The sequence below is a fragment of the Oncorhynchus nerka genome, linkage group LG9b (assembly GCF_034236695.1).
Source record: "Oncorhynchus nerka isolate Pitt River linkage group LG9b, Oner_Uvic_2.0, whole genome shotgun sequence".
In the NCBI taxonomy this organism is placed as follows: Eukaryota; Metazoa; Chordata; class Actinopteri; order Salmoniformes; family Salmonidae; genus Oncorhynchus; species Oncorhynchus nerka.
In genome coordinates this window covers 38,084,658-38,105,504 of record NC_088424.1, presented here as the reverse complement: position 1 = coordinate 38,105,504, position 20,847 = coordinate 38,084,658, and the positions used below count along the sequence as shown (strand labels likewise).

General features: G+C 46.1%; 2 protein-coding genes across 2 annotated transcripts; one reads left to right on the top strand and one right to left on the bottom strand.

Moving 5' to 3' along the window:
* Positions 1-4,375: 4,375 nt before the first annotated feature.
* LOC115120768 (trithorax group protein osa-like) lies at positions 4,376-10,143 on the top strand. The gene is made up of 9 exons (XM_065013661.1): positions 4,376-4,981; positions 5,056-5,174; positions 5,253-8,868; positions 8,947-9,065; positions 9,145-9,248; positions 9,315-9,492; positions 9,577-9,780; positions 9,857-9,948; positions 10,028-10,143. Exons 1-9 carry the CDS (start codon positions 4,427-4,429, stop codon positions 10,078-10,080), a joined length of 5,040 nt encoding a protein of 1,679 aa, XP_064869733.1. The 5' UTR covers positions 4,376-4,426; the 3' UTR covers positions 10,081-10,143.
* Positions 10,144-11,624: 1,481 nt separating this feature from the next.
* LOC115116370 (midnolin-like) lies at positions 11,625-20,105 on the bottom strand. Its single transcript, XM_065013663.1, has 7 exons — positions 19,530-20,105; positions 19,042-19,132; positions 18,627-18,689; positions 17,666-17,823; positions 17,441-17,519; positions 16,539-16,965; positions 11,625-12,627 (listed from the first exon to the last, which is right to left on the bottom strand). Exons 1-7 carry the CDS (start codon positions 19,751-19,753, stop codon positions 12,347-12,349), a joined length of 1,323 nt encoding a protein of 440 aa, XP_064869735.1. The 5' UTR covers positions 19,754-20,105; the 3' UTR covers positions 11,625-12,346.
* Between the last annotated feature and the right edge of the window lie 742 nt (positions 20,106-20,847).

Sequence of the window (20,847 nt, the reverse complement as noted above, 5' to 3'; positions counted from 1 at the left end):
ACAGCAACTTCATCTGAAGAAAAATGTGTAATTTACACACCTGACTTTATAGGTGAATGACTGATATAATTGCAAGAAGTTGGTGTTGATTTTCACTTCTCAATTTGAATTACCTTCATCCTAGAATTCAGGAGGTTGACGACAACACCCCTCTTTGAATATTCAAAGCATTTTCAAATAAGGTTGTATCCAAAAAGCGCAATAGGTGAAGCTTGACCGCTCCCAGTTCTGAATTTGTTAGCAAAGATCCCCATTGTAAGGGCAGAGACAAGACCATCTCATTATATATCTCTGGCAGTGGTGTGAAGTACTTAAGTAGTTTTTGGAGTAGCTGTACTTTGTTTTTACTATTTATATTGTTGACTACTTTTACTTCACTACATTCCTACAGAAAATGGGAGTACTTTTTACTCCATACATTTTCCCTGCCACTCTGAAGTTCTAGTTCGAATTTGAATGGTTAGCAGTAATGGAAAAAGGTCCAATTCACACACTTATCAAGAGAAGGTCCCTTATATTCCCTACTGCCTCTGATCTAGTGGACCCATTCAACAAATGCTTCCTTTAAATAAATTGTGTTTGAGTGGCTGTCTAAAGAAATATATGAAATTGTGCCATCTGTTTTTGCTAAAGATGAATAGGATGTGTAGCTTTTACTTTTACTCAAGTATCACAATGTAGTACTTTTTCCACCACTGTACTTAAGTACATTTAAATCTGATAATTTTACTCTAATGTTTAACTAGGTTACTTTAACTTGAGTCATTTTATATTAAGATATCTTGACTTTTAATAAAGTATGACAATGTAGTACTTTTACACCTCTGATCTCTAATCAAAAGTTGCAAGTACAAAATGGCACTGGAACACTTTGCCACTAGCCAGTGACTTGATACGTTTATTAAGCTAATGTGGCCTGCCTGCTCTGGGACTGAACACCTCCCCCTGCAACTGGATCCTGGACTTCTTGACAGGTTGTGAGGGTAGGCAACAACACATCCGGCACGCTGATCGTCAACACGGGGGGACCTCAAGGGTGCGTGCTCAGTCCCCTCCTGCACGACTCCAACACCATTAAGTTTGCCAACGTTGGTAGGTCTGATCACCAACGATGACACAGCCTAGCAGTGTGGTGCCAGGACAACCTCTCCCTCAACGTCAGTAAAACAATGGATCTGATTGTGGACTACAGGAAATGGAAGGCCGAGATACACCCCCATTCATATTGACAGGGCTGTAGTGGAGGGGGTCCAAACACAGTTGTGAAAAGCGCACGGCAATGCTTCTCACCCAAAGATTTGGCATAGGCCCTCAGATACTCAAGTTCTTCAGCAGCACCATCGAGAGCATCTGGACTGGCTGCATTACCGCTTGGTATGGCAACTGCTTGGCATCGGACCGCAAGGCGCTACGGAGGGTCATGCGTATGGCCTAGTACATCACTCCCTGCCATCCAGGACCTCTATAGTAGGCAGTGTTCGGATGGGTTGTTAATTAAGGCCAAAAAACTGTCAGACTCCAGCCACCCAAGCCACAGACTGCGTTCTCTGTTTCCGCATGACAAGCGGTACCAGTGCACCAAGTCTGAACCAACAGGACCCCGAACAGCTTCTACCTCCAAGCCATAAGACTTCTTAACAAGACTGCTATTTAGCTAATCAAATGGCTACACATACTGCTGTACCTACATTGACCCTTTTTTGTACTAACCCATTTGCACTGACTCCATGCCAGGGATCATCAACGAGATTCATCTGAGGGCCAATTGTTTTGTTGAGTGGATGGTCGGGGGGCCAGAACATAATTAACAAATCATTTGTAGACTGCAAATTGACCTCAAGAAGCCCAAAGAGATATGTTTGACTAAAACATAATCATTTCAAACCTTGCATTTCAAACCTTGCATTTCAAACCGGTAAGGTGTCTATTATGTGTGGGAATACCTTGGAACAGAGTTCTTAAATTAAAATCACTTGGAGCTGATATCCTGGTGTTTTTAGTCGTTCATGTTTTGCTCAGAAAACTTGGGAGGGCAGATATGACCATCCGCGGGTCAAATTCTGCCCACGGGCCACCAGTTGGGGAACCCTACTCTATGCGCACACACTCACACACACTTTCACTAACACCCCAACACACCCACACACAAACACACACACATAACATGCACACACATGCATACTGACGCCACACACACACACACTGCTGCTACTGTATATTATTTATACTGTTGCCTAGTTACTTTAGCTCTATGTACAGCACATAGCTACCTCAATTACCTTACATCAACTCGGTACTGGTACTCCCTGTAGGTAGCCATCTTATTTTTATTTGTTTTTCACTGTGTATTCATTCCTTGTCACGATTTCATTTTTTTATGTTAACTTCAGCTCTGCATTGCTGGAAATGGACCCATAAGTAAGACATCCATTTAAAAAAATGTTTTAAACATTTGCTCAATGTGCCTGTGCCTGCTGCTGTTAGCAAGCTTCATTGACAAACACAGGGATGGAACTTAGCTAGATAGTGATTTTGGGCAGTGGTAAACTGTGTGTAGTTTGTTCTTTATTTCTGATAGTTTGACAGCTTGCTGATGAAGTTGTAGACATGTTCTCAGAAATCAGTCCTGCACTGCAGCAGCTGACTAGAATCTGTCTGTAGTGCACTACTGGTTTTCAGGCAACTTTTTGTACTTGAGAAATACTGCACCAAACACCTTAGCTAGATGTAAAATTGTGTGACTAAGACTTCCTTGGCAAAACCATCCAAATGACAGATTTCTTGATTCATCAGATTAATTCAGACAATTTTGATGGTGACACGCAGATACATATTTTTTATTACTTTACCAACTAACCCTATACTCATTAAAACCCATCACCTTAATCCACTACTTGAACCCTATCTGATCCTACCCCACGCCAATGACCTGAGAGGACGGGACACTACTGTTACATCACCTCTTCCTTCCTAATCTGACCATTGAATATTGGTCTACCAACCTTTCTTTGGAGAGCATATAAATGCCGGCCCTTGGCATCAGATTCCCATGCCACACATCTATCAAAATGTCTCTGATCTTACGTTGGCTTCATCTCACCCCGTGGAACATTAATTTAAATGTTATCTTGTTTTAAATCTCTTCGAGCTAACTGGTCCACAATTTCATTCCCTTCCACAAGCGAATAGGCTGGGATCCAGTAGAACCTCACTACTTGCCCTTTATCTTTTATAAAGCATGGAATAAAAGAAAAAGACTACCTGCAATTAAAGTGTAAAAAATATTTAGCTTCTGAGTGGTAAATGGCATGTATGTATATAGGTTGTGTATAGGCTTGTCTCCCATATGAATGTTCTCTTTGTGCCAGACTGAGTTCAAATGACTTCTGTTTCTTATTTTCTCCTATATTTATTTATCTATATATGTTATGTATGTATGTGTATATATACAGTGTGTATGTATGTATTTTATTTTACTGCTCTAGCAATGTAATTATTGTTTGGATAACCTTAATTACTATTATGTATTCATTTACACCTGACTTTTTTTTTTCATTATTTTTGTGATGCACAATGCAAAGAACACTGGAAGAAGAATGATAATTGAATTACCATAGTGAATTATTGTAACGTTTGTGTCAATATATCCCATAAGCGATGGGTTGCCAATTGGCGGTTTGACATGAATTACAATTTAATTAATTAATTCATTCATTCATCACTCCCTGTCTCTCAATTCTCCATAAAAACATGAATAGCTCCAATAGTAGGTCACTCCTATTAGATTAGCCAGATGATGAACAATTCAATTCAGACAGGGAATCTGAGCGTACTATAATTCTGACAGGTTGTATGTCCTCCACCCACTGGAGGGAAACTACTATCGCCAACAGTTCAAATGATTATACTGACAGTTCATCTGTTAGTCTTCTACATATCTGCACATCAAGTTCAGGAACGTAAACACCTGCTAGCTGTGCGCCCACTTTCTGGGTCCTTGGATTCATCTGTGAAAAGCGATAGAAATGCATAAAAACTTCCACCATAGTAATTGTGTATCAGTTTCCCAATATCACTGATGTCTGACCAATCCTTAATTTTCTCTACCAAGGTTAGCTCAACAGGATCTGGGAGTAACATCCACTATAGAAAAGTATGTCTGTCCTACATATTACATTTCTATGAACACTCTCTAAAGTTGAGCCCTCCTCAATAAAGCTCCAGGTGTATGTGATTTTGTGTGCACAAAGGCAACCAATGACAATCAACTTCACATTCTTCAGCACCTGTTTAAATAATCAGGTCTGGACAATAATCAAGCTGATTTCTGAATGGGGTGGGGCCTTTGTCAGACATCGTGGCTATAAAATGGTTTGACAGACTCTGTGGAAGAATTGACAAGAATAACTTATGTCTATTTGGAGTGATGGGGTTCAGTCAAGTGGCTGCAGTGCTGCTGTTGGTCGTGGTGTTTGGCTGTGTTAGTGATGCTTGGATCTCCAGATGGTTTTATCCAAGATTGGGGTTTCTGCATGACGATGAAGTTTCAGCACAGTTTGACACTCAGAATCCAGTGCAAGAAGACTCTGTGGGAGAGGACCCTGTGGGACAAGAACCTAGCGAGCCCGTTGTCGTTCCTGTGGGGCAGGAGCCCGGCATCGAAACTAGCCAGGCTGAAGACCCTGAGAGCTTCCAGTCCAAGCAGACATTTGAGAACCCTCTGACTTGGCTCTATCCTACGATTGAGAAACATGTGCGCAATTCTACAGCGTTTCAGCGGCTAAAGCAGGTGGCAGCCAACGGTGTGGTGGCTTGGTGTGGGAAAAGTGTGGTCCATGTGGAGGTAAAACTTCTGGGGATTGGCCGGCTCGTCCAGCCAGAGCGTATCACTCTAGGAGGCTGTGCTGCCATTGAGGAGGATGCTGAAGCTCTTGTGCTCACATTTGAATCAGAGCTGCATGGCTGTGGCAGTGAGCTGACGGTATGTCACATTTGTTGTTTAACTTCCTGAAGATGTCGTCATTATCTGATGCATGATTTGTGATCTGTTCCTAGATGACTGAGGATGTGCTGATCTACACCTTCAGTCTTATCTATGAGCCAAAACCTCTTGCTAACATTTCTATATTGAACACCAGTAAAGCTATGGTTGATATTGAGTGCCACTACTTGAGGTAACTATTGTTGCATTCTTCACTTTGACAACATCTATAATTCTGAAGTTTACGTAATGGTATTTTCCATGTTTCTAGGAATCATGAAGTAAGCAGCAATTCCCTGAAGTATGCTGTAGAACCTAGCAATCCTGTGGGCCAAGAACCTAGCCAGGTTGTTATAAAGCCTGTGGTAGAGCCTGTGGGCCGGGACCCTAGCATGGAGCCTGTGGGCCGGGAACCTAGTGAGCAGCCTGTGTGCCAGGATCCGGTTGGAAAGACTGTTGGACAGGAACATGGCAAGCTTTTTGGTGGGCTTTTGGGTCTAAAAACTAGCAAACCTGTGGGCCAGGCAGCTGGAGGGCAGCCTGTGGGCCAGGCAGCTGGAGGGCAGCCTGTGGGCCAGGAACCTAGCCATCAGTCTGTTGGCAAGCCTGTAGGCCAGGAACCTAGCCATCAGTCTGTTGGCAAGCCTGTGGGCCAAGAACCTAGTGAGCATGTTGGAGAGCCTGTGGGCCAAGAACCTAGTGAGCAGCCTGTTGGCGAGCCATTGGGTAAGGAACATAGTGAGCGTGTTGGAGAGCAGCCTGTGGGCCAGGAACCAAGTAAGATTTTGGGTAATGAACTTAGCGAGCCTGTGGGCCAGGAACCTAGCGAGCAGCCTGTGGGTCAGGAACCTAGCCAGTCCGTGGCCCAAGAGCCTGTGGGCCATGAACCTGGAGAGCAGCCTTTGAGCCAGGAACCTGTTGGAGAGCAGCCTATGGGCCAGCCTTTGGGCAAAGAACCAAGTGAGCATGTTGGAGAGCTTGTGGGCCATGAACCTGGAGAGCAACCTATGGGCCAGGAGCCTGTGGGTCAAGAACCTAGTGAGCATGTTGGGGAGCCTGTGGGCCAGGAACCTAGCGAGCCTGTGGGCCAGCAACCTGTTGGAGAGCAGCCTGTGGGCCAGCAACCTGTTGGAGAGCAGCCTGTGGGCCAGGAACTTAGCCAGCAGCCTGTTGGCGAGCCTTCAGGTCAAGAACCTAGTCAGCACGTTGGAGAGCCTGTTGACCATGACCCTTTGGGCCAAGAACCTAGCGACCCTGTGGGCCAAGATCCTAGTAAGCGTGTTGGAGAGCAGTCTGTGGGCCAGGAACCAAATGAGATTTTGGGTAATGAACTTAGCCAGCCTGTGGGCCAGGAACCTAGCCAGCCTTTGGGCCATGAACCTAGTGAGCATGTTAGGGAGCCTGTGGGCCAGCAACCTGTTGGAGAGCAGCATGTGATCCAAGAGCCTGTGGGCCATGAACTTGGAGAGCAACCTGTGGGCCATGAACTTGGAGAGCAACCTGTGGGCCATGAACTTGGAGAGCAACCTGTGGGCCATGAACTTGGAGAGCAACTTGTGGGCCATGAACCTGGAGAGCAACCTGTGGGCCATGAACCTGGAGAGCAGCCTGTGGGTCATGAGCCTGTGGGTCATGAGCCTGTGGGTCAAGAACGTAGTGAGCCTTTGGGCCAGCAACCTATTGGAGAGCAGCCTGTGGGCCAGGAACTTAGCCAGCAGCCTGTTGGCGAGCCTGTGGGCCAAGAACCTAGTGAGCCTGTGGGCCAAGAACCCTGTGAGCCTGTGGGCCAGCAGCCTGTTGGCGAGCCTGTGGGCCAAGAACCTAGTGAGCAGCCTGTTGGTGAGCCTGTGGGTCAGGAACCTGGTGACTCTGTGGGCCAGGAACCTAGCAAGCAGACTTTTGGTCAGGAACCTAGTGAGCCTTTGGGCCAAGAATCTAGTGAGAATCTTGAAGAGCTTGTGGGCCAGGAACCAAGTGAGATTTTGGGTAATGAACTTAGGTTCCTGGGCCACAGGCTCACTATCAAGCAGCCTGTCGGCCAGCAACCTGTTGGAGTGCAGCCTGTGGGCCAGGAACTTAGCCAGCAACCTGTTGGCGAGCCTTTGGGCCAAGAATCTAGTGAGCATGTTGGAGAGCCTGTGGGCCAAGATCCTAGTGAGCCTGTGGGCCAGCATCCTGTTGGAGAGCAGCCCGTGGGCCGTGACCCTGTGGGTCAGGAACCTAGTGAGCCTGTCGGAGAGCAGCCTGTGGGCCAGGAACTTAGGCAGCAGCCTTTTGGCGAGCCTATGGGCAAAGATCCTAGTGAGCATGTTGGAGAGCAGTCTGTGGGCCAAGAACCTAGTGAGCAGCCTGTTGGCGAGCCATTGGGTAAGGAACCTAGTGAGCATGTTGGAGAGCAGCCTGTGGGCCAGGAACCAAGTAAGATTTTGGGTAATGAACTTAGCGAGCCTGTGGGCCAGGAACCTAGCGAGCAGCCTGTGGGTCAGGAACCTAGCCAGTCTGTGGCCCAAGAGTCTGTGGGCTATGAACCTGGAGAGCAGCCTTTGAGCCAGCCTTTGGGGCAAGAACCAAGTGAGCATGTTGGAGAGCCTGTGGGCCAGCAACCTGTTGGAGAGCAGCCTGTGGGCCAGCAACCTGTTGGAGAGCAGCCTGTGGTCCAAGAGTCTGTGGGCCATGAACCTGGCGAGCCTTTAGGCCAAGAACCTAGTGAGCATGTTGGAGAGCCTGTGGGCCAAGATCCTAGTGAGCCCGTGGGCCGTGACCCTGTCGGTCAGGAACCTAGTGAGCCTGTGGGAGAGCAGCCTGTGGGCCAGGAACTTAGGCAGCAGCCTGTTGGCGAGTCTTTGGGCCAAGAACCTAGTGAGCATGTTGGCAAACTTGTGGGCCAGGAACCACGTGAGCCTGTGGGCCAGCAACCTGTTGGAGAGCAGCCTGTGGTCCAAGAGTCTGTGGGCCATGATCCTGGAGAGCAACCTATGGGCCATGAGCCTGTGGGTCAAGAACCTAGTGAGCCTTTGGGCCAGCAACCTGTTGAAGAGCAGCCTGTGGGCCAGGAACTTAGCCAGCAGCCTGTTGGCGATCCTTTGGTCCAGGAACCTAGCAATCCTTTAGGCCAAGAGTCTAGTGAGCATGGCGGAGAGCCTGTGGGCCAAGATCCTAGTGAGCCTGTGGGCCAGCATCCTGTTGGAGAGCAGCTTGTGGGCCATGGCCATGTGGGTCAAGAACGTAGTGAAGATGTGGGCCAAGAACCTAGTGAGCAGCCTGTTGTCGAGCCTTTGGGTCAGGAATCTAGCGAGCCTTTGGGCCAAGAACCTAGTGAGATTTTGGTTAATGAACTTAGCGAGCCTGTGGGCCAGGAACCTAGCGAGCCTGTGGGCCAAGAACCTAGTGAGCCTGTTGGAGCACAGCCTGTGGGCCAGCAACCTGTTGGAGAGCAGCCTGTGGGCCATGAACCTGGCAGGCAGCTTGTGGGCCAGCAACCTTTTGGAGAGCAGCCTGTGGGCCAGGAACCTAGAGGAGAGTCTGTGGGCCAGGAACCTGTTGGTGTGTCTTTGGGCCAGAAACCTAACCAGGATGAAGACCTTGAGCGCTCCCAGTCCAATCAGACATCTGAGAACCCTTTGACTTGGAGCTATCCTGAAGTTGCAAAGCCTGAGCACAGGCCTACTGTGTCTGAGCGGCTGAAGCTGGTGGCGGCCAACAGTGTGTCGACTCAGTGTGGGGAGAGTGTGGTCCGGGTGCAGGTGAACCAGGACCTGCTGGGGATTGGCCGGCTCATACAGCCAGAGCGTATCACTCTAGGAGGTTGTGCTGCCACTGAGGAGGACGCTGAAGCTCATGTGATCACCTTTGAATCAGAGCTGCATGGCTGTGGCAGTCAGCTGACGGTATGTCACATTTGCTGTTTAACTTCCTGACTGTGCATCATTATCTTTGTGCTACATCACTTGTGATCCTGTTCCTAGATGACTGAGGATGTGCTGATCTACACCTTCACGCTTGTCTATGAGCCAAAACCTTTTGCTAACACTTCTATAGTGAAGACCAGTGCAGCTATGGTTGATATTGAGTGCCACTACTTGAGGTAACTGTTGCATTCTTCACTTTGACAACTCATATCAGTCTGAGGTTTGAGTAATGCCATAGTCTGTGTTTGTTTCTAGGAATCACGATGTGAGCAGCAATGTCCTGAAGCCAACCTGGATCCCCAACATTTCCAACATGGTGGCAGAGGAACTCCTCTACTTCTCCCTGAGGTTAATGACTGGTAGGTAAACCTGACTGGAAGCCTCTTCCTTTGTGTAAACCCCCACTGACATGCCACTCTTTCCAGCTGACTGGCAGTTTGAGAGGCCCTCCAACCATTACTATCTTGGTGACATCATCAACATGGAAGCCTCGGTCATGCCGTACCACCACGTTCCCCTCCGTGTCTTTGTGGACCGCTGTGTCGCCACCTTGGCGCCTGATGTCCACACTGTCCCTAGATATTCTTTCATTGAGGACCATGGGTGAGTTTAGTTGTCAGTTTGACTCCTCTTATATTACCTTAAATGTAACCCCTGAAGCCTAACGTTGACCCTTGGTCTCCTCAGGTGTCTGGTTGATGCCAAGTTGACCGGCTCCAGCTCCCAGTTCCTGTCCAGATCCCAGGATGACAAGATCCAGTTTCAGCTGGAGTCCTTCAGGTTCCAACCACAGATTGATTCCCAACAGCTCTACATAACATGTCATCTGAAAGCATCTGCAGCCTCTTCCCCCATTGATGCTGAGAACAAGGCCTGCTCTTTCACAGATGGGTATGTATAAGCTGGGTTGTGGGTATAGTACCTTTGACATGCTGCTATATAAACTAACCTTCATATTTATCTGTAGCTGGAAGGCTGCTGGTGGGGATGACCTGGTTTGTGGCTGCTGTGACTCCAGCTGTGCTGTGAGCAGGGCTAGAGATCTGGACAGTGATTTAGGTAAGTGTCAATCAAAGCCAGAGCTTTATTACCAGTTTAAAATGTAATGTATTCCATCACTGTTCTCTACTCTCCTCAGATATGCAGAAGGAAGGTGAAGTTACCTTGGGCCCTATCATGGTCCAAGAGTAATATTACAAGAATCTTGCCTATTTTTAACTTTTTGAGGAGAATAAATCTATGTTACAATGTTCACATCTGACTGGATTTATTTGGGATGTAAAATTCAGGAATTTTATGATATCAAATAGGAAAATGTGTGTAGCTGATCACTCTTTATTCACAGAACTTTGTCATGAGCTACATTTCTCAGGTTCGTAACGTTGCTCCTGTTCTGAATTGTTCCCCTGGGCCCCATCGATTTCCAGGAGTTATTTGTCAATTTACTACTTGATTTTTGAAAATAAACTTTTTTAAAGTGTTTGGATTCATGTGCGCTCAAGGGCTAGTCCAAAATGTCAGTTTAGGCAGGAGGCAAAATGTCAGTTTAGGCAGGAGGCAAAATGTCAGTTTAGGCAGGAGGCAAAATGTCAGTTTAGGCAGGAGGCAAAATGTCAGTTTAGGCAGGAGGCAAAATGTCAGTTTAGGCAGGAGGCAAAATGTCAGTTTAGGCAGGAGGCAAAATGTCAGTTTAGGCAGGAGGCAAAATGTCAGTTTAGGCAGGAGGCAAAATGTCAGTTTAGGCAGGAGGCAAAATGTCAGTTTAGGCAGGAGGCAAAATGTCAGTTTAGGCAGGAGGCAAAATGTCAGTTTAGGCAGGAGGCAAAATGTCAGTTTAGGCAGGAGGCAAAATGTCAGTTTAGGCAGGAGGCAAAATGTCAGTTTAGGCAGGAGGCAAAATGTCAGTTTAGGCAGGAGGCAAAATGTCAGTTTAGGCAGGAGGCAAAATGTCAAAATAGTCCTCGCAGCTATAACCGATGTTTGGTGTAAACAAGAGACATGATGGCTGATTTGGGGCTGGAAGAGAGCAGCTGACCGTAGGAACACTAACTGCCTGAGGACATACTTTTCTGAAACTTCTGTATTTATAAGATGGTTGACTCAACAGCAGTGTTCTGTTATTGCTTTAATTTAAATTGTCAGAAGTTCAATTTTGACACTTGTACAAGGAACTGCAAGTATCGCAGCAAACGTCAGTCGTGCTGGTAGTGACCGAGCAATGCCTTACACACCTGGGGTTATTAATATAGCAGAATGTTCTTAAATGGGAGGGACTTGTCTGAATTTGTCCAATAAACACTAGTTGCAGAACGTTTGGTAACTGTTTACACTCACCTCAATTGTCGCAAGGCGTTATCCTGAAAGTTAAGTTGTCTTGGATCTGAAGACATGCCCAGGGGGGGGACCTGATCCTAGCTCTTCACTAGGAAGCAGTGTGGGACTTACCTGAATGTCAATAGAAACCATTTTTATTTCAACACCCCAGGGCTTGCGTTCAGTACAACATGAACTGCAACATTCAATTAGTGTTCTGAACTAAACTGGGAGAGGTTGCAGAACACTCCACTGCACTTTCAAGTCACCTGTCTGAACTAAACTGGGAGAGGTTGCAGAACACTCCACTGCACTTTCAAGTCACCTGTCTGAACTAAACTGGGAGAGGTTGCAGAACACTCCACTGCACTTTCAAGTCACATGTCTGTTCAAGTTTTAAGTGTCCAGTAATAACCGTCACGCAACGTAGCAAATGTTTAATTGAACTGAACGCACTCAATACAGGCATTGAGTTGAGGTCTAGGGTTGGAGTATTTTGTTAAATGGATGTTAGGAGTATAATTAAAGGAAAAGAGGCAAATTGCTTAATTCAGAATTTGTATTTCCTAGGAAAGTCTGCAGAACAGAATCAATTATTGCTTAAAACTTAAACAGTCTACATGGGTCAAATCAGAACATTATCAATTTTATATTTTACCTGCTTAATGCATCAGAACATACTGTATACAAAGATCACTTCACTCTTGAGCGACTGCAAAACCTTGCAATAAAGCTGTCCGAACAAATGTGCAGAAACGTATCTATTTGACAACCTCAATGCTACATAGTTTTGACAATGTGAACGACAGCAACTGAAGATGTGCGTCAGATGAGTTTAAAATGGTAGGTACATTGACTGGTAGACCCTCAAACGTTAGTCTGGTTCCAACAGACTCTGGCAAGAGACTGACAGTAAAGAAGTGTCATATGATCCGCAGAAAGCTCAGTCAAGGGAGTAAACTATTTACATACAATATACTACGTAAGTTCTGTTTGAATGTCCAGTTTCAAGAAGGGACAGTTGTCTTTATGAAGAGTCCTTGTGCAGTGTGATCGAGTCCCAAAATGGGCAGTTTATTTCTCCTACTCAGCCATTCAAAGGACAGCCAATGACATAGGTCCAAACTTATTTTAATCTCATGCTCTATGCCATCACAAGGTCGGAAGGTAGCTCCGGTTTCCATTGCAACTCCAGGTCGTCCAGGGAAGAGCTCTCGCTGCTGGACAGGCTGCCGTTGCTATGGCGGCTGGCTTTGTCTCGTCCGGGCGACCAGGGTTGACGGTGGTGAGGGTAGGGGTGTGAGGTGCGTGTGTCCCTGCGAGCCCGCCTGCGCAGGTGTCTCTGGTGCATCAACATCTGAAGGCGCTCCAGTTTACAACGCAACGACTGGTTCTCTTCCTCAGATTGACTGGAACACAGGCCTGCTGAGAGAGGAAGAGGAGGGAGGATGAGAGGGAATAGAGAACAGGAGGTGGGAGGAAGAAGACGGGAAGAGTCATGAGCAGTGGAGGAAAAAGTACCCAAATGTCATACTGTAGTAAAAGAAAAGATACCTTAATAGAAAATGACTCAAGTAAAATATAAAGTCAACCAGTAAAATGCTACTTGGGTAAATGTATTTGGTTTAAAATATACTTAAGTATCAAAAGCAAATGTAATTGCTGAAATATACTTAAATATCAAAAGTAAAAGTATAAATAATTTCAAATTCCTTCTAAGTAAACCAGATGGCACAATTTTATTTTTTTCTTATAGCCAGCGGCACACATTTACAAACAAAGCATTTGTGTTTAGTGAGTCTGCCAGATTAGAGGCAGTAGGGATGACCAGGGATGTTCTCTTGATAAGTGTGTGAATTTGACACTTTTACATTCAAAATGTAATGAGTACTTTTGGGGTGTCAGTGAAAATTTGTGTAAAAAGTGCATTATTTTCTTTAGGAGTGAAGTGAAAGTAAAATATCCTCTCACTGTCAACAGTTTATTTTCAGCAAACTTAACATGTGTAAATATTTGTATGAACATAAGATTCAACAACTGAGACAAAAGTTCCACAGACATGTGACTAACAGAAATTGAATAATGTGTCCCTGAACAAAGGGGGGGTCAAAATCAAAAGTAACAGTCAGCATCTGGTGTGGTCACCAGCTGCATTAAGTACAGTGCATCTCCTCCTCATGGACTGCACCAGATTTGCCAGTTCTTGCTGTGAGACGCGACCCCACTCTTGCACCAAGGCACCTGCAAGTTTCCAGACATTTCTGGGGGGAATGGCCCTAGCCCTCACTCTCTGATCCAACAGGTCCCAGATGTGCACAATGGGATTGAGATACGGGCTCTTCGCTGGCCATGGCGGAACACTGACATTCCGGTCTTGCAGGAAATCATGCACAGAATGAGCAGTATGGCTGATGGCATTGTCATGCCAGGGTCATATCTGGATGAGCCTACAGGAAGGGAACCACATGAGGGAGGAGGATGTCTTCCCTGTAACGCACAGCGTTGAGATTGCCTGCAATGACAACAAGCTCAGTCCGATGATGCTGTGACACACCGCCCCAGACCATGACGGACCCTCCACCTCGGATTCGATCCCGCTCCAGAGTACAGGCCTCTGTGTAATGCTCATTCCTTCGATGATAAACACGAATCTGATCACCCCTGGTGAGACAAAATCGCGACTCGACAGTGAAGAGCACTTTTTGCCAGTCCTGTCTGGTCCACCAACGGTGGGTTTGTGCCCATATGTGACATTTTTGCCAGTGATGTCTGGTGAGGACCTGCCTTACAACAGGCCTACAAGCCCTCAGTCCAGCCTCTCTCAGCCTATTGCTGACAGTCTGAGCACTGATGGAGGGATTGTGCGTCCCTGGTGTAACTCGGGTAGTTGTTGTTGCCATCCTGTACCTGTCCCGCAGGTGTGATGTTCAGATGTACCGATCCTGTGCAGGTGTTGTTGTTGCCATCCTGTACCTGTCCCGCAGGTGTGATGTTAGGATGTACCGATCCTGTGCAGGTGTTGTTACACGTGATCTGCCACTGCGAGGACGATCAGCTGTCCGTCCTGTCTCCCTGTAGTGCTGTCTTAGGCGTCTCACAGTGTGGACATTGCAATTTATTGCCCTGGCCACATCTGCAGTCCTCATGCCTCCTTGCAGCATGCCTAAGGCACGTTCACGCAGATGAGCAGGGACCCTGGGCATCTTTCTTTGGTGTTTTTCAGAGTCAGTAGAAAGGCCTCTTGTCCTAAGTTTTCATAACTGTGATCTTAATTGCCTACCGTCTGTAAGCTGTTAGGGGCATGTTCATTCATTGTTTATGGTTCATTGAACAAGCAGGGAAACAGTGTTTAGACCCTTTACAATGAAGATCTGTGAAGTTATTTAGATTTTTACGAATTATCTTTGAAAGACCGGGTCCTGAAAATGGACGTTTCTTTTTTTTGCTGAGTTTACATATACACCACATGACAAAATGTATGTGGACACCTGCTGGTCAAACATTTCAGTCCAAAATCATGGGGATTAATATGGAGTCGGTCCCCCTTTGGCTAATATAATAGCCCCCACTCCTCTGGGAAGCCTTTCCACTAGATGTTTGAAAATTGCTGCGGGGACTTGCGTCCATTCAGCCACAAGAGCATTAGTGAGGTCAGGGACTGATGTTGGGCGATTAGGTCTGGTTCGCAGTTGGCGTTCCAATTCATCCCAAAGGTATTCGATGGGGTTGAGGTCAGAGCTCTGTGCAGGTCCGTCAAGTTCTTCCACACCGGTCTCGACAAATAATTTCTGTATGGACCTCACTTTGTGCACGGTGGAATTGTCATGCTGAAACAGGAAAGGGCCTTCCCCGAACTATTGCAACAAAGAAGGAAGCACAGAATCGTCTAGAATGTCGTATGCTGTAGGTTTCCCTTCACTGGAACTAAGGGGCCTAGACTGAACCATGAAAAACAGCCCCAGACCATTATTACTCCTCCACCAAATGTTACAGTTGGCACTATGCATTCGGGCAGGTAGCGTTTCTACTGGCATCTGCTAAACCCAGATTAGTCTGTCGGACTGCCAGATGGTGAAGCGTGATTCATCACTCCAGAGAGCTGTATACCACTCTATCCGAAGCTTGGCATTGCGCATGGTGATCTTAGGCTGTGTGTGGTTGCTTGGCCATGGAAACTCATTTCATGAAGCTCCCGAATAACAGTTATTGTGCCGACGTTGCTTCCAGAGCCAGTTTGGAAATTGTTAGTGAGTTTTGCAAATGAGGACAGATCATTTTTACACACCATGCGCCTTAGGACTCGGCGGTCGTGTTCTGTTATCTGCGAGGCCTACCATTTCGCATCTGAGCCATTGTTACTTCACAACAACATCACTTACAGTTGACCGGGGCAGCTCTAGCAGGGCACAAATGTGACAAATTGACTTGTTGGAAAGCTGGCATCCTATGACGGTGCCACGTTGAAAGTCACATTGCACCATACTCATGTAATCAGCCTAGCATTGTTTTTGGGCCCATGAACAAAATGGAATAAATTCTAATTCCAAGAATGGAGCAGTGCCGTTTCCCTGACAACGTGACCCAGAGCCGCCACTGATTATGTGTTCATTAGTATGTTTCCGGCGCTAGGGTGAAAAGGTGCTAGTAAGATACAATAGTTCGCACCCTCAGGTTAAAAGGTTAAGGTCCTGTTACTATGTGTGTGTGACGGTGAGTGCATTCCTGTTACTAACTGACCCCTGTGGGCCTTGTAGCTACATGCTCGCTCTGCCCTAAAACACTTATAACCACACATACTTTTCTTATTCATTGCAGACTGGGGAACAAATGAATGCGTAGGCCGTCAGGGAACGGATATAAACAACCCTAGTTCATTAATAGGGGGCGCAGAAACCACTTCCTCCTTTCCAACAATACCCTCACAACCAGTGTTCTCTGCTGTACAGCTGCTACATTCTAAACTTGGACACTAAGCAGAACCAGAACTCAACTATTGTGGGACTAGCTTGAGAAGGCTGGACTGGTTTCCAAACATGACGCTAGGGTTTCGGAATGCAGGAGCGAGAACTAGGTGACAGACCACTGACGAGGAATACTTGAATGCTAAACATTCATTTAATGCACATATGTTTCCAATGAAGACAATAAAGAGAATCACTATCTCATTCATTTGGTTCTTTAGTTGTGTTATGAAGAAAAGGAGTCGAATAAAGACATCATGGTATAACAAAACCTAAACATCCTTTGTCTCAGCATAATGTTGTACTTTGTTTTGCCTATAATCAGCTACACACGGCATTGACAAGTTTGGGTTATTCTGTGGGACCTCAACTCACCAGCAGGTTTACATGAGTGACTTTGTTCCTGGCTGATGTGGTCTGTAAGTGGTCCTGAGGTAGCAGTGCTGACAAGGTCAGGGGTGAGAGGTGAGGGCGGCGGGAAGGGCGAGGTTGGGGTACTCGGAGTGCTGCTGGTTGGGGTGCTGGGAGGGCGGCAGAGGAGCTGGGAGAGGGACAGTGGAGCCCCTTGGTAGTGGCGAGTGGCACTGAGAAGGTCGTTGAGGATCTGGAAGATGGTGTTGATGCCTCGTCTGGATGACTCGACACCGGTACTGGTGCTGTCCTGCCCAGCTGGGGGCAGAGTGCCTGAGAAGGTCCCGGAGAAGACTCCTGGGGCATGGCTCACAAAGCTCTCTATGACAGCACCTGGTTCCCCGGCAGCTGTTTTATTAGAGGTGGGAGTACCAGCCACACTGCAGTCACCCTGTGATAAAGAGGGCGAAAGGGTTGTATTTTTTATTTAACCTTTATTTAACTAGTGCGAGTTAAGAACAAATTCTTATTTACAATGACGGCCTAGGAACAGTGGGTTAAACTGCAGAAAGACAGATTCGTACCTTGTCAGCTCGGGGATTCGATCTAGCAACCTTTCGGTTACTAGCCCAAGCTCTAACCACTAGGCTACCTGCCACCCCAAAATTATATAATATATATATATTGTATATAAGATACTCCCTGTCTAGTCAAAATAGAGCCTGTATAATGATAATAGCAGTAGCCTCCTTGTCATATATTTCAATAAATAAATATTACAATAAATCTGCAACTACATTAAATGTAAAAGTTATTCCTTGCTTTGCTAACAGGATCAGGCTTTGAAGTATTTAACTAACATTAGCATGTGATAATACACACATAATAGTCACATTATAATAATATGAATAATCTGTTAGTCCCACCTCTGGGTAGGTGGTGGCAGGGGTTGGGCTCTGGGGTGCAGGGCTGGAGCAGGTGGGGTTGGTGGAGCAGGGGGGGGCACTAGGTGAGGGAGAGAGGTAGGTGACGTGAGAGGTTGAGGAGGGGGTATGAGGGGAGACAGGGGCAGGGGAGGCTGGGGTGTTGGAGGAGAGCTGGGCTGGGCTGGGGTAAGGGAACCTAGTGGACCCACACTTTGCAGCATGCACCTGTTCAACCCCAGCTCTGCCTGCTCGCTGGGTGATGAGGTGACTCTGCTGCTGCCCAGCGGCACTCTGGGGGCCAGTTGGAGCTGGACGAACATCATGTGCTCACCGACCCTGAGGGCAAGGGTCAGGGGTGAACGGCCAGACAGGAAGTCACTGACCTGCAGATACAGAAAAGGATGAATAACTTGATTAATATATTTACAGCACTTATTTGTTTGCTGCCTCTCTCCATTACAAGGGTCCTTAATGATCCAAGATGTAATAAGCTTCAACAGACAAGTCATATTGGTACCCTCTCACTAGTGTTATGGCCCCAGACATTCAGAGCTATTTACTGAGAGCTAACTGCTTTCTATGGACACAGAGGCATTACTATTCAGATCTGTTTTGTTATTATCAGTCTGGTGTCTCTATTTAGCCCAGTCACGAAGCAGAACACTTCAGTAACAAAGAGTCTATCAGGCCTAAAGACGGCAGTCACGACAACAGTCTCGTTGAACTGCTCACCTCTCCATTGTAATATCTGATGTGAGGGTTTGCATTCTGGTACAAAATGGCTTCTGATATTTGGTGTAAATATAATCAATATAGTGGTGATATTTTAATCTTGTGGTGGAGGCTAGGTCACTGCGTGTGCATGTGTGCACGTGAGGTGCAGTCTGGGGCGGGGGCAGTCAGACCATAATGAGAACTACCTAGCCATTTCTTAGAAAACTGTTCTTTGTCAAGTTGAGTCACTCCTTCCCATCTCAACCACACACACATACATATGCAGAAACAACCACAAATGCACAACATTGCTGTTTCATGAAACAGCCCAGCCGTACTGAGCTGGTATGAACGAAGACAGAAAGACAATGCTGCTGATTTATTTACATAGACCTTTAATCCTAGCACATAGAGACAACAGTGTTACAGCCATCTTATGACACAGAAGTCCAGTGAAAGATCAGAGACCAACCTGAGTTTCAGTTAAACTCTCCAAAGCCTGCATGATGGTCTGCTCTCTTCTGGATGGTTGGGACTAAGGAAGCAAAGAAAACAAAATAGGCATATTATATATATATATGATATATCAATGCCGATAGAAGGACCTATGAATAGGTCCTATGAATGATGACCTATGAATAGGGCCACACAGAAGCTGGCAAGTACATCCCCAGTAAATCTGGTGTTGTTTTTACACGTGGTTCTGTTGTAAAAGTGGTTCAGGGAGAACTGCCAGAGCACCTAGTAATATCACCTCTGCTATAAAGGTCCAGACCTCTTGGCTGAAGCTTTATAGACTATACTTAACATTACAGACATGTTTCCTTTACTCAATACCTGGTGTTAACTTTGTTAACCATTTATGGACTGTACAATATATGACTTACTGATAACAAGCCTGCCTCAATAGTTGGGACCAGTGTCAGCTTACTCCCATCAACTATGCCCAGGTCATGTAGTTTCCCTGTACTCAACCGCCTGTGGGTACATTAGAAGATATCATCATTACTATGTGTATATAGAAACATTTAAGAATTTGTATTAATTCATTCTTGGCCTTTTATTCACACATGAGATTAAAACGATATTTTACAAAGAACACCTGCACATAAATGCATTTCATTTATGAGTTAGGCCTGTTTGACAATGAAGTTATAGGCTCATGCAGAACCAGACTTAAACTCGATTACATGATATTGCATCAAATATCATGTAATACAAAAGTCTACATCAGAATTGTTATTTGGTCCCCTTGAAATCATACCCAATGTACCGAATCAACGTCGTTTCCACGTCCTTTCAATGAAATTACGTCGAACCAACGTGGAATAGGCGTTGAATTGACGTATGTGCCCAGTGGGGTTAGGCTACTCACCTTTCCTTATGCAGCAAGACGAATCTTTCTTTCGGTACTCTGAGCTTTTGGGAAAGTCGTCTCCTCAGCACCTCCACCGTCTCTCCCCGATGGACAGAGAGCTCGAAGCGGCTGCCTGTGGTCGAGCTGATGGACAAGCGCATGAATGATTCAGTAGGTACCGACGCGCAGACTGGAGCCGCGCGGGGAATGAAGCTACGTGTGCCGGGTTGATGATGGTCCATTCGCTGGGCTGCGCTTTATTTGGCACGTTATTTGGGTCGAAGTATCAAAGAGTAGCTGGTATCCGCTTGTCTAAATGTAGGCTATTTGAAACTGACCCACACAACTCCGATACTCTTCTGCCGTTTTCCAGAAGACGAAATATAAATAATGAGATGTTCTTTGTCTTTATTGATCAATGGAGCCAAGTACTGTAGCCTATGAGTTGAACTGTGTGTTCCAAATATGTAACTGAGTGATAACTGAAGATAGATAATCACAATAGACTGCCCTAATAGTGCCTCTTCTTGGCTACCCTGTCTTCCTCAGACTCAAACCTACACATTGAACTGTACAATGCGTAAAAGCGTCTCTATTTGATGACTGTTAAATCCTCCCACTGTCCTCACTAGCCAATCAATTGTGAGTGCCTAGTGTTGGACCGCATGGTCCTATCAGCTCTACTTGCTACCCACGTGTATACAGGACCCGCCCTCGTTCTTGTAGCCTACCGCCAAGCACTGTGCCATTCATAAAGGTGGTGATGTAATCAGAAAAAAACAATGTTGCCTTTTTTTTAAATAATGTTTTGACAGATACAAACTATCATTTATATTGACAGAAGAAGTTATGAGCTCAGTGCTGTTACACTGATTTGATTTGAGAATGGGCTCCTTTAAAATGCTGTGAGTGTAGGATATTTCCTTTCTGCTTTGTCTATTCACATTATGACTTTAATAGAATGTGCATTTCCAAGCATTTCACATATTAGGAATGTAATAAGCAAATGAATCAATAATCACTATTCTATTATTTTCTGTTCTGTTTTATTTGACAGTATATTCAAATCGTTATTGTAAGTTATTGTATCCTGAACAGTCCACAGCATCAGGTCTTTCTCTGCTCCTCTGCTTAGTATTCTAGTCCAGTCTCCTCATTGATAAAGAACAGCGTGCCGTCACCTGTCACATAACGCCCAGAGGGCCAGCGTAGACTCTATGACGTAGACAGGCAGAGAAAAGCAGCCAGAACCTCTCCCATCGGGTGCTAAATATAGCACCGCCCCCCTCCGCCCCCGCTTCATCCAGACTGCGTCAGACTTTCCCGGCCCACCTGC

What these genes read in the sequence shown, in the direction of transcription:
- LOC115116370 (XM_065013663.1), bottom strand. Translation starts at nt 19,753, where the DNA reads ATGGACCATCATCAACCCGGCACACGTAGCTTCATTCCCCGCGCGGCT. An exon ending in GTCTTGCTGCATAAGGAAAG is followed by an intron (nt 19,133 to 19,529) that starts GTGAGTAGCCTA and finishes ATGTACCCACAG; the next exon opens with GCGGTTGAGTACAGGGAAAC. An exon ending in TCACTCATGTAAACCTGCTG is followed by an intron (nt 12,628 to 16,538) that starts GTGAGTTGAGGT and finishes TTCCTCTCTCAG; the next exon opens with CAGGCCTGTGTTCCAGTCAA.
- LOC115120768 (XM_065013661.1), top strand. Translation starts at nt 4,427, where the DNA reads ATGGGGTTCAGTCAAGTGGCTGCAGTGCTGCTGTTGGTCGTGGTGTTT. An exon ending in ATTGAGTGCCACTACTTGAG is followed by an intron (nt 5,175 to 5,252) that starts GTAACTATTGTT and finishes CCATGTTTCTAG; the next exon opens with GAATCATGAAGTAAGCAGCA. An exon ending in TCTTTCATTGAGGACCATGG is followed by an intron (nt 9,493 to 9,576) that starts GTGAGTTTAGTT and finishes TGGTCTCCTCAG; the next exon opens with GTGTCTGGTTGATGCCAAGT.